Genomic DNA, 14065 nt, shown 5'->3' on the forward strand with positions numbered 1-14065 from the left:
ATATAACAAAAACGCCCTGTTTTAAATAAAAAATAATACATATACAGTATACCGAAAAGGGCATAATATAGGAGATCCTCGATAGCTCAACGGTTGAGGAGCGGACTGACTTCCGAAAGGACGTCGGTTCAAACCCCACCCGTTGCACTATTGTCGTACCCACTCCTGGCACAAGCTTAGCGCTTAATTGGAGGGAAAGGGGAGTATTAGTCATGATAAGCATGGCTAAAATTCTTTAATTAAAAAAATTACTCTGGAAGACGATGCTATACAAAATGTTAAATGACAGTTATTTTTGTGCTGATTTGAAACACCCACGAAATTACTAGTTACTATCCTTACCTTATCTTTTGTATTGTTAATTATTTAAGAACCTCTCGGACCACCTAATACCACAAAACATACCACATTTACGCAAAACTTTTAAAATCGTATCCTCAAAACCCTAACTATTATATCAATCTTACCCGTGTCTACTAGTTCTACTTAGGTATTTAAGGGGCATGACACGGGTCTGCCCGCGAAGTTCAAATTTAATTTGGTTTTTCGAAATTTGTAAATGAATACGACAAAGTAGGCTTATAGCATTCTAATTCCAACAATGGCGGCATCATCTTCACAGGATTACATAAAAATCTTTACTTGAAAGGGTCCAGTTTAAGAAATTAGCTATAAGGTATCGACGTGATCGACATGGTATCGACTAATTCGTGAGTAACTCATGCCAAACTCATTATTTTGACTAAGTACTTTCTTAAACTGAACACTTTCAAGTAAAGATTTTTATGTAATCCTGTGAAGATGATACTAGTTACTATTGTCGGAAAAAAAATGTACTTAACGAGATCAAGTAGGTATAGATACCGATTTTTCATTCTATTAGATCAATCAGTTCGTCGATTTTATGTTTATATATCCAGAAGCGATATTCATTTAAATTCTACGCTCACAAGAATGCATGAATTCCGAAAAGTGTTTATTCCCACGCCTGGTGGATCTGGTTTGCTTTATATCACAGATTCTATCGAACTAAACGTTTGATTTAACAATAGATCATTTTTTTAGATTACAGAGAAATCGAAGATATCCAGAATTTTCAGAAACTTGCAATATTTTTGGACCTCTAATACCTTGACGACTTCAAGTTAAAGTTCTTGAAGGGAAAACTTCTTTATAAGATAGCTAGCTCACTGTGGGCGGGGCACATAGTTTGAAAACACGATGGATATTGAGGTCCCAAGGTGCTAGAATAGCGTCCTCACACGGAAAAGCGCAGCGTGGAAAACCCTGTCACTAGGTGGACAGAATATCAAACGAGTCAAAGTAGAAGACCCTACAAGAAACCTATGTCCAGCAGTGGACATCTAACGGTTGATACTGATAATGATCATTTACCATCATTATCACCCGTACGTGTTCAAAATTCCTCGGACACGTACGAAGCGATTTGCTTCCTCGTTTCTAATCCGAACCGCTCGGATATGGAACGCATTTCTGGCATCAGTTTTGACTTCCCCTTTTTTTTTGAAAATAAGATTATTAGACATGCTAATCATAACTAATACTCCCCTTTCCCCTCCAATTAATTGTAAAAAACAGTAGTGGGTACACAATAGTGCAGCGGGTGGGGTTTGAACCACCGGACCTTTCGGAATTCAGTCCGCTCCTCAACCGTTGAGCTATCGAGGCTTTCAAATCAAGAGTGAATAGGCAACTTCTAGGCAAGCGCGCTCCATCTTAGGCTGTATCATCACTTGGTAGCAGGTCTGATTGCTGCCAAGCGCTAGTCTGTAAATTAAAAAAAAAAAATGATAGTTGGACAAGGTTATCCCGTTCAACTCTAGACTGCATCATGATTTACAGGTAAATGACCCTAGGTATACCATAAAAAGAGTGATATTACGTAAAAGTGGCTACAGCCTAGGTCGTTGGCATCAGGAACTAGTTGGTATTCCACCAACGTAAGATGCTATCGGAATCTAAATTGTTATCGTCTGGAGATTTGTGATGTAGCAATGGGTTATTTTGTTTGCTGGCAACACTGAGGTTTTTTCCATGTACAGATCTAGGCAAAGGTTTTAGAGCTACACTAAAAAAACCTATTTAAAAAACTTGCTGTTTTTTTGGTAAGATTCCACGCCGCACCCAAAGTAGATGATCGCAGATTCGAAACCAGGGAGGTTTTATTTAATTATTTTATATTATGCTCCATACTTATTAATAATATAAAGGCGAAAGTGTGTCTGTCTGTCTGCTACCCTTTCACGGCCCAACAGTTTAACCGATTCTGACGAAATTTGGTACAGGGTTAGCTTATATCCCGGGGACGGACATAGGCTACTTTTTATCCAGGAAAATCAAAGAGTTCCCACGGGATTCCTAAAAACCCATCCGCTTAACCGATTTGCATGAAATTTGATATCGAGGTAGCTTGCGTCTCTGTAATTGACATAGGCATTTTATCCCGGAAAATCAAACAGTTCCCACGGGATCTTTAAAAACCTAATTTCAGGCGGACGAAGTCACGGGCATCCTCTAGTAATGGATAAGTTTTCAAACAAAAAATACGGCACTGAAACAGGTGTAATAAATCCATAAGTACCTACTAATATTATTAATGTAAAAGTGTGTCTGTCTGTCCTGTCTATTACGGTTTTACAGCCCATCTGTTTAACCGATTTTCACGAAAGGTTCAGAGGCAGCTTGAAGATGCGGACTTATCGGGCTATTTTTTTTATTCGGAGAGTCAAAGAATGTTCGTGGGATTTTAAATAAACCTAAATCCACGCTGACAAAGTTTTGGACATATGATCTAAGTATCCATACATATTATAAATGCGAAAGTGTGTCTGTCTGTCTATCTGTCTATCTGTCTGTCTGTCTGCTACTTTTTCACGGCCCTACAGTTTAATCGATTCTGACGAAATTTGGTACAGGCTTAGCTTATATCCCGGGGACGGACATAGGCTACTTTTTATCCCGGAAAACCAAAGAATTCCCACGGGATTCTCAAAAATTCATCCGCTTAAGCGATTTGTATGAAAGGTACCGAGGTAGCTTCCGTCCATGTTATTGACATAGGCAACTTTTTATCTCGGAAAATCAAGCAGTTCCCACGAGATCTTTAAAAACCCAAAACCAAGCGGACGAAGTCGCGGGCATCCTCTAGTACTTTATAAAACAATATAAGTAGCAACTTTTGCCCAACAGTGGGATGATATATTTCAGGACAAGGAGAGCTGAAGAAAGTATTAGTATTGACTATTTTAAATATCTACGCGACAAATTCAAATCACGCTCACAAATGGTGTTGTAACTTGTATATTGCGAATATTTTTGATTCGCACGCGGTTACTTACCTCTTGTCTATGGAATAAGAGTGGCGTGGAGTGGCCTTGTACTGGTGTTATACCTTTTTACCCGACTACGGCAAAGGAAGAGTTATGTGTTTGATCTGTATGTAGATAATATGTATGTCTATGTATCTATGTATGCCCGTTCCCATGTCCGCTCGTAACTACTCAACGGCTTAACCGATTTTGATAAATGAGTGGTGCTGCGTGGTTGTGGTACGTATGGCTTGCTTGGTGGTTGTCGCATGCTGCATGTTGCACCATACAGATTTCTTTGGTTTGGCGGATTATAGCAAATTAAGCTTTTGGTTCCTTGTAAATGATACGTCATTAGATCCGTTTTGGTGTCATTGGGTAGATCAAATTCTTAAAGAAACACAATGGCGGATTTTATGTGCTTTAATATGCGGACTGAAAAAGATCAGCAGTGCAACGCAGTCGCGGTTTTTTGAAAACTCAATAAATTATCGTTTTTTTTTACCCAACTGTGGCAAAGCCAAAAGGAAGGGTCATAGAAGAAAGGTATGTATGTATGAATATTTGTATCCAGATTCTGTGTGTTCCACTGTAGCGCTTAAACTACTGGGCCGATTTTGATGAATGAGGTGTCAATTGATTCGTCGTAAAAGTCCGGGTGACTTTTACGGCGGCTAGGCTACATTTTATAGGTACGAAAAAAATTGACCTAACGGATCAACGGACCTACATCAAAAAAATTGGAGGTCTCCAAATTTTTTTTTCCTATTGTATCGAGTGGGATGTCAAATGAAAGATGAGAAAAGTCTGAGCTCATAAAAATAAATGTACAACAACAAAAAATATACCAAGTGACAGAAAACAATTTTACTCAAATAGTTCAGCCTAGTTAGTTAAAATATCAACTCTATAAATTCTATTGTTCAGTACTGACTGTAGTGAAGTTATAGTTTGGTCACATTCAGGTATCGATTTGTCTGAGTTTTAGGATTCTGTATTCTCCATACTACTAGGTATATAAATATACTAAATGTAGAATCAACTCCCATCCGCGGTGTTCCCACTAGATTACGACATGGGGTTATTCAAGGGGCGGACCAACAAATTCCTGAAAGGCCGGCAACCACCAGGCAACGCATCGGCGGTTCCTCTGGTGCTTGCTGCAAATGTTCATGGGCGGCAGTAATCACTTAACATCAAGTGACCCGCCTGCTCGTTTGCTCGCTATTTTTTATTTAAAACAAATGTGTGCGTCCAAGTGATTGTACATGTTCGTCAAGTGTGTATGTTTGTCTGTCTATTTATGTCTGTCTGCTAGCTTTTCACGGTCCATCCCACAGAGTACATTGAATATAGGGTCCATCCGTTTAACCGATTATGACGGAAGATAGCTTGCGTCTTGCATCCCAGGGACGGGCATAAGCTACTTTTTGTCCCGGAAAATCAAAGAGTTCCCACGGGATTCAATAAAAGACTACATCTACACCGACCAAGTCGCGGGCATCATCTAGGTATCTAATTGGTACAGAGAGAGCTTACCTATATCCCGGACACGGATATAGTTTTACTTTCTATTCCAGAAAATCAAAAAGTTCCCACAGGATTTTTAAAGAACTAAATCCACACAGACGAAGTCGCGGGCATCATGATATAGTAAAAACTAGAGGTTGCCCGCGACTTCGTCCGCGTGGATGTAGGTTTTTGAAGACCCCGTAGGAACTGTTTGATTGTCCGGGATAAAAAGTAGCCGATGTCCGTCCCCGGGATATAAGCTAACTCTGTACCAAACGTCAGAATCGGTTAAACTGTCGGGCCGTGAAAAGGTAGCAAACAGTCAGACAGACAGACACGTTCGCATTTATAATATTAGTATGGATTAAAAAATAAATCTACGGAACCAAACTTTCTTTTGCGCTACTCGGCTGAGCCTTATCAAAATCGCTACGCTCAAGAATTCAAGTCATGTAGGTACGGTCGCGCAAATATTTTGGGTTACTCTGATGTACAGTTAGCGACCTTAGTACAGTTAGTTACCAGATGGCCATCGGTTTATGAGATTAACCTGAAACTGTAGACAGACAAGTAAAATGACGTAGATTTTAACTTGCGTGTTTCTAACAGGACATTTATTTACGTCTACAAGTTTTTACGGTTCCGTACCTCAAAAGGTAAAAGGAATCCTCGTAGGATCACTTCGTTGTCTGTCTGTTTGTCTGTCTGTCTGTCTTTTGTGTCAGTCAAAAAACCTATAGGGTACTCCCCGTTGACCTAGAATCATGCAGTCATGTAGGTAGGTCGTATAGCACAAATAAAGGAAAAAATCCGAAAAACGTGAATTTGTGCTTACCTACATCGCATACCTAGAACTCGTCTGTTGGGAGGCTTCGGCCGTGGCTAGTTACCACCCTACCGGCAAAACCGTACCGCCCAGCGATTTAGCGTTCCGGTACGATGCCGTGTAGAAACCAAAGGGGTATGTATGGGTTTAATAAAAACTAGCCCACTTCCATCTTAGACTGCATCATCACTTACCACCAGGTGAGATTGCAGTCAAGGGCTAACTTGTATCTAAATTAAATAAAATGTTAGAAAATACCAATTAAGAATGATCTCACACTATACAATGAGACCGATCGGTACTTTTATAGGTTTTTTGGCCTATTGGGTCAAATATTTGCTGTAAGTAATTATGGTTTATTTAGCTTTCCCATCACGTTCGCGAAGCTCAAATGATTCAATGTAAGTACATACCCTACTCAGTACTTACTTAACTAAGTTCAATGCTCGTAGATTTTAGTTTCATAAATAATGTTAAATGTATTATAGAAGCAGGCGTTATTTTGCGGAAGTCCATGATATACAAGGAACCAAAAGCTTTGCAATTAGACATTGCAAGGTCTACATCTCCTGAGGATGCTCCGGTGTCGGGGCGAATCGCGCGAGTGGTTTTGGGATTTGTGTGGTGCTGCGTACCATACAGATTTAAAAAAAATCATTAGTTTAGGAGCTACGATGCTACAGACAAATACACAGATTCACACGTCAAACTTATAACACTCCTCTTTTTGGGTAGGGGGTTAAAAACAATTGTATGCAAAGGCGGCCTTATTGCTCAGCTTAAAGTTTGGAACATCGTCGTCTCTCAAAAGTTGCCTGTCTATCGATATTCTACAGGATATATTTTGGAGAGTGTGCACAAGAACTTTTTGACCTGGTTCCTTCTTCACCTTTCTACCATTGCAAAGCATCGTCAAGGTCTGCATCCGTACGTAGTTGAAATTCCACGGACACGTACGAAGCGATTTGCTTCCTCGTTTCTAATCCGAACTGTTAGGATATAGAAAGCCCTTTCAGCGTCGGGTTTCTCCTCCACTTGTCTATACTAATATTATAAAGAGGAAACCTTTGTATTTTTGTATGTTTGTATTGAATAGGCTCAAAAACTACTGGATCAATTTCAAAATTTCTTTTACCATTACTTAGAGGGATTCTTCCGAATCCGTATAGGCTATATTTTATCCCGGAAAATAGATAGGATTTTTCGTGGTAGTGTCCACCCGTGCGAAGCCGGGGCGGGTCGCTAGTCCAGAGTGAATAGGCATCTTCTAGGCAAGCGCACTCCATCTTAGGCTGCATCATCACTTGCCAGCAGGTCTGATTGCAGCCAAGCTCTAGTCTATAAATTAAAAAAAAACTTAACCGCTAGGCTATGACAGCTTTTTGGAGGTCTTTTTACGTAATGCTAACTGTAAAATTTCCCCATTTCCCGCTACAATGATTCATTTTTCGTGCACAAATCGCGAGTGAATCGGCAAAAGATGGCACTAATAGATAATATAAAACCTAAAGTCAAGGTTGGAGCTGCAAATCCCGAATTTAATGATATTAGTGTTTCAGATCACATCTTTTGCGGACCAGCCAAAGCTTGGATGGTACAGATAGCAAACAAAATACCATGGAAAAAGATTTTTAAACGTGCCCCCTTTATTAAAAACCGGTCAAGGGCGAGCCGCAGTCGGACAAAGTCAAAGTCAAAATCATTTAATCAAAGTAGGTACTATTGTGGTCCTTTTGATGGTCAGTATTGTTATATTTGTACGATATAGTGGTGATAATTAATTAAAACTTAAGCTACACGAAGGGTTCCATTCCACGCCATCATAGAAGAAATAACTCTTTCTTGTGTGATGTAACCACGAACTTACGGTTTTTCGGATTTTTCACTTTAATTGCAAATAGGTTTGATCCCTTGACGAGTATTGGCAGACAGACAGACAGACAGACAACGAAGTGATTATATAAGGGTTCCTTAAGTTTCTTTGGAGATACAGAACATTAAAAATACGAAAATTCACTTCGATGAAAATTGCACGCATTTTGATTTTTGATACCAACATTAAAAATCCAAAGAATAGCCACTGTTATTTCATAGTTTTATGTTTTCACAACTGTCTCAGTGACTGCCATTTTTAGGGTTCCGTACCTCAAAAGGAAAAACGGAACCCTATAGGATCACTTTGTTGTCTGTCTGTCTGTCTGTCCGTCGTGTTTGTCAAGAAACCTATAGGGTACTTCCCGTTGACCTAGAATCATGAAATTCGGTAGGTAGGTAGGTCTTATGGCACAAGTACAGGAATAAATCCGAAAACCGTGAATTTGTGGTGACATCATTTAAAAAAAAATTAAAATGTGTTTCAATTTTCGAAATAAGATAACTATACCAAGTGGAGTATCATATGAAAGGGCTTTACCTGTACATCCTAAAACAGATTTTTATTTATTTTTATGTAAAATAATTTTTGATTTATCGTGCAAAATGTTGGAAAAAATACCCGAGTACGGAACCCTCAGTGCGCGAGTCTGACTCGCACTTGGCCGGTTTTTTAAAATTATTTATCTAAATTATTGTTACATCTGTGGTTCCCAGTAAATGCCACCTCTTTCTTTCTTCTTCTAAGGAAGACCTTAGTGCTTATATTGTGTAAATCGTATTTTACAAACATTTGAATTTTTCAAACTCAAGTTTTTTTCCTATTTTTTTGCCGACGCTACCAAATCCTTATTCGAAATTCCGCGAATAAATAACACGGACCCCAGTACGTTTATAAAAGACAGAGATGGAATGAAAATTTTCGCATTCTTCTGTATTTTGCGTAACCGTGAACATTACATTAAAAGTACCTACGCAAGAGTGATTTTGAAATTTTTTGAAAATTCTTTTTTTTTAAATTCTTATTATTGGAAAATTGTTACATCAAAAAAATCTGTTCTATCTATTTTTTCTTTTTAAATCTGTTTTAAATGTAATTTGTTTTTTTCTAGTGCCATGTGAAATTTTTGGACTTGAATTTTAAGTGAGTTAATTTTTTCACATACATTTTTAATATTTACTGATTTTTATTTTTATTAAATAACATTTAGAATGCTATTTTCGAAATTTAATTTTTAAGCTTCATGGAATTTGGCTAAAATTAAACTTACTGACCATCTGGATATATTATATTTTAAAAACTATAAAATTAACATATTATTTTATAATTTCTAGTGCATCTAGTTGATTAATCTAACATCCATAATATTCACTTAATATTCACATAATATTCGATTTTTTAATTTATTTTTAATAATCATTTAATAATAATAATTTATTTAAGTATAAAGATTTTTACAATTTTTTTATTAATTTCAACGTAGGTATTTGTATCTTGATGTTGTAATATGATAGTAACTTAATGTTTTTTTGATATAACTGCAAAAATTTATTTTTGCATTTGTTACAATATCTACATTTTTCTATATGTACTCAGATATTTTTTAATGGATTTTTTAAAACTTAATTAATTATTTTTCTTCCAGGTAAACTGTGATCTTAATTTTAATAAATATAATTCAAAATGGCGTCGATATTGTTAAGGAGTGTATTATTTGTTATTTTCACAATCTATGTTTTCGGTGATGAAATAGAAATAGAGGTGCAAAGTAATAGAGTTTTGAAAATGTTAAGGGTAAGAGATAATTTATTTTTTCAATAAAATCTATTCGTTTGTACTTTTACTACCTCCATGGCGCAGTGGTAAGTGCTGAGGTCTTATTAGTGGGAGGTCCCGGGTTCGATTCCCGGCAGGGGTTTGGAATTTTGTAATTTCTAAATCTGGTCTGGTGGGTGGCTTCGTCCGTGGCTAGTTACCACCCTACCGGCAAAGCTTTGCCGCCAAGCGATTAAGCGTTCCGGTGCGATGCCGTATAGAAACTAAAGGGGTATGGGTTTAATAAAAACTGCCATACTCCTTCCAGGTTTGCCCGCTTCCATATTATACTGCATCATCACTTACCACCGGGTGAGATTGCAGTCAAGGGCTAATTAGTAGAGGGGGCATGATGATAATTATTTATTTATAGTTAAAATAAAACTATAGGAGGATGTCAACGTGTCTTAGAAGAAGCACAATAACACAGCCGTGTTTAAAATCTAAGCTGAATGTATTTTACTAGCCGGTATGCGTCCACTGCTGGACATAGGCCTTTTAGAGGATTCGTACCCCCTGAGTCATTTTTGATTTTGAAAATGCAGGGATTAACAAAATATAATGGGTCAAAATTGCTCAAAAATGGCTCAGGGGGTATGAATCCTCTTAAGCTCAAAGTACAAGAATCTTTTTTTTAGGAAATGGTAAACCAAACCACAGCTGAATCTTTAAACCTACCAGCCAATGCGACCTCGATAAGAGAAAATATTACTGATACTTTCAGGTAAGCTACTTGTTTTTTGTTAGAGGTCCGTACAGGGTGCCAACGGGACTTTAAGCCTCTGCTACCGTCCATCCATCTCTTTGTTATCCGTCCGTCTGTCTGTCAGCGGGCTTTTTCTGTCTCACATATCTCACGAACGGTAATAGGTAGAGAGTTGAAGTTTTCAGTGTGCGTGAGTGAATTTAAAATTCCTATTTTACCCTCTTAGGGTTTGAATTTTCGAAAATCCCTTCTCAGCGGATGTATTACATATCTTTATATATCCTAGAATTGGACGAATTATCATCCAAGATCTATGTAAGCTGGGGCAAATTTCAGATCGATCCGTTGAGTAGCTTGAGCTGTGCGTTGATAGATTCAGTCAGTCACTTTTTCCTTTTTAGAATATTTGTTTTTTAGGCGTCCTTACCTCAAAAGGAAAAACGGAACCCTTATAGGATCACTTTGTTGTCTGTCTGTCTGTCTGTCAAGAAACCTATAGGGTACTTTCCGTTGTCCTAGAATCATGAAAGGCAGGCAGGTAGGTAGGTTTAATAGCACATTGTACACGAATAAATCTGAAAACCGCGAATTTGTAGTCATATCATATAAAAAAAAATTAAAATATGTTTCAATTTTCAAAATAAGATAACTATACGAAGTGGGGTATCATATGAAAGGGCTTTACCTGTACATCCTAAAACAGATTTTTATTTATTTTTATGTATAATTTTGATTGTATGTTGTTTTTGATTTATCGTGCAAAATGTTGGAAAAAAATACCCGAGTACGGAACCCTCAGTGCGCGAGTCTGAGTCGCACTTGGCCAGTTTTTTTTAAATATTTTTTCTTTCAGTTGCGAGAACCGGACCTACGGCTACTATGCAGACGTTGACAACGAATGCCAACTCTTCCACGTGTGCGTCCCCGTACAGCTGGCAACCGGACGCAACCTCACCTTCAAATACAGCTTCATATGTCCCAAGGAGACTATGTTCAACCAGGTGATATTTCATACATACGGCTATTATTTTATTTTCTGTCTGGTGACAGTGTTTGGAGGCACGTAGGGTCCCAATGGTGAGTCTGCTGTGGCGGACATCCGCTGGCGGAGTAACGAGGCGTTGTCGGTCCCTTGTGCTCCGTCGTCAGCGGTGGGATGGAACTTCGTGAGGTTTTTAGTCGGTAAGAGTCCGACATTACCACTGTGCTCCTTCGTGGCCGGTGGTGTCCATGACGAATTTCCTCACGATAAAAAAAAGGTGACAGCACCAATAAGCTGAATAATAAGTCGGAGTCTAACCAGTGTATCCTTTCCCGTTCCCACGTTCTTTTCATCATCATTAACAGGGCTCTCTCCGTCACTCGTTTCATACAATCGTAGCTCCAATTTCATTTGAATATTAAGCAACCAAAATCCATGAAATTTTGCAGACATATTCTAGAAACTAATATCTGTGTCTGTGGTGTTTTAGATTTTTCTAAAAATGTGTAGTTTTAAAATTACAGGGGCTCAAAGATTTGTATGTAAATTTTTAAGACCGCGTAACTTTGAAACCGAATATTTTAACAGAAATCTGGAAAACCACAGACACATATATTAGTTTCTAGAATATGTCTGCAAAATTTCATGGACTTTGGTTGCTTAATATTCAAATGAAATTGGAACTACGATTGTATGAAACGAGTGACGGAGAGAGCCCTCTTAACATTATCAACGAATAGACACTACTGGACATAGGTTCTTGTAGGGACTTGGAATCTAGCAGCTCCCTGTGACTTATTTGATGTCGTCTTTCCTAGCAGAGGGTCTTCCAACGCTGCGTTTTTCGGTGCAAGGCTGTTATTCTAGCCCCTTGGGATCCCAATGTCTTATCAGTCAATCCCATTCTCAGATCCCAATGTCTTGTCAGGGCACATAGTTCGAATAGCCAGCTTTTTGAACTATGTGCCCTGCCCATTGCCACTTTCGCAACCCGTTTACGGATCTTCTCATTTCTGATTTGATCACGTGGAGAAACTCAAATCATAGCTCTCTCCATCGCCCGCTGAGTAACTTCTAGCTTTTAGTGTGAAGCTCATAGTTAGCAAGCATTGTCTACCAATATTCAATACTAGCTGATGCCCGCAGCTTCGCCCGCGTGGATTGGTCAGATCCCCTGCAGCATCAGGATTGAGGAGTTGGACTCCAAATTTTTTATGAAACAATGTCGCAAAGTTCCTCTATCGATTAAAAAAGAAATGACGCAAATCGGTTCAGAAATCTCGGAGATTTCGGTGTACATAGGTAGAAAAACACAACTCCCTTTTTGAAAGTCGGTTAAAAAAGTAGCCTATGTTACGCCCTGGTCAATTTTCTACTTGTCTGTGAAAATCCCGTCAAAATCGGTTCAGCCGTTCCCAAGATTAGCCTTTTCAAACAGACAGACAGACAGACAGACAAAAATTTTAAAAACGTGTGATTCAGTTATAGTATCGTTCAAATAACCATATGACCTTAATATGCGGTGGTTATTTCGAAATTACAGACAGACACTCCAATTTTATTTATTAAGTATAGAAGATACTCGCATGTCATTTTGCTTTAGAACATGTTTGACTAGGAATAACTTCTTAATTTACAGGAGGTACTTGTATGTGCAAGACCCAGGGAATCCATCCCATGCGAAGAATCATCAAGCTTCTACGATCTGAACATGGAAATCGGTAAAATAGCAGACCCAGACAAAGAAGATTTGGATACCAATATGAATAAACAAACAGAAAATATACCACCTAAAGGAAATGCTAATAAAAATCGCAACCAAAATCGTAAGAAACAAAACATAATCATGGACGCTTTATTAAGAGACGCAGAGGAACAGATGGGTATGGTTGAGGAACTGGATGAAAAGCCTATAGATATCGAAACAGAAAAGGAAACGAAAATTGAAATGGCTCCATATACCCCTAAGGACAAAATAGAGATGACTCAATACAAGAAACCTGAAGCATTTTTTGAAACAAGTGAAAATAAACCAGAATTAAAAACAGATACACCCCAATACGCTCCTCATGTTAAAATAGATACGACTCAATACTATCCTCAGATCAAAACAGAAACCCAATATGGTACAGACATAAAAATAGAACCAGTTCAGTACTATTCTGAGGTTCCAGCTGAGACAGTCGAATATAACCCTAATGCCCCAGAAGTTAAGGACGAATTTGAAAACTCAAGATTGGGTTCTGAAAGAAGTAGGAAAAGGACGGGAAGGAAAATATGGAGAGGGTCTATGAAATACAAAATCGTATGAAATACCTAGTAGTATAGTTGTAAATGATTGCCAGCATGTTAAACAGGATAATGTGTGTAAATAGTTTCAATTGTAATAAGTTATCTTGAAGTTGCCTAATAAAAGGATAAGATTTGGTAATTTTTTTATTTTTATCCATCATGTACCCATCAATAGCATTCCTATCGTCTTGTTCAATAGGATATTTTACACCGAGTGTGACAAGTGTAAATTAAAAAAATTTAACACCCCCTACAAGTGAAGGTTACAGTAACTAGAAAAGAGCTGATAACTTTCAAACGGCTGAAACGATTTTCTTGATTTATAGCTAAGAACATACTCGATCGAATCACCTTTCAAACAAAAAAAAAACTAAATTAAAATCGGTTCATTAGTTTAGGAGCTACTATGCCACAGACAGATACACAGATACACACGTCAAACTTATAACACCCCTCTTTTTGGGTCGGGAGTTAAAAATCTAAAATATTATAAAATAAGATAGAATTAGCAATAAGCATTCGAAAATATTAACAAGTAAAACATAATAAAACATTTTTGCCATCGATACTGAATGACTAGCTTATTTTTACATATTATTAGTTACTTATTAACTATCGGGTCATAGAGAGTATAAACGTAGTTAAAATTTAATCAGTACTTACCGTGTTAATTAATTTCATGCAATCATATCAAATATACTTCCTTTTATAACTCAATTATGTCTGAAAT

General features: G+C 37.8%; 1 protein-coding gene across 1 annotated transcript; it reads left to right on the plus strand.

Annotated features, from left to right (window-relative positions):
* Positions 1 to 9223: 9223 nt before the first annotated feature.
* LOC123878964 lies at positions 9224 to 13464 on the plus strand. The gene is made up of 4 exons (XM_045926367.1): positions 9224 to 9334; positions 9994 to 10079; positions 10915 to 11062; positions 12683 to 13464. Exons 1-4 carry the CDS (start codon positions 9224 to 9226, stop codon positions 13352 to 13354), a joined length of 1017 nt encoding a protein of 338 aa, XP_045782323.1. The 3' UTR covers positions 13355 to 13464.
* Positions 13465 to 14065: the final 601 nt, after the last annotated feature.

Source organism: Maniola jurtina, chromosome 27 (assembly GCF_905333055.1).
Source record: "Maniola jurtina chromosome 27, ilManJurt1.1, whole genome shotgun sequence".
NCBI classification, from domain to species: domain Eukaryota; kingdom Metazoa; phylum Arthropoda; class Insecta; order Lepidoptera; family Nymphalidae; genus Maniola; species Maniola jurtina.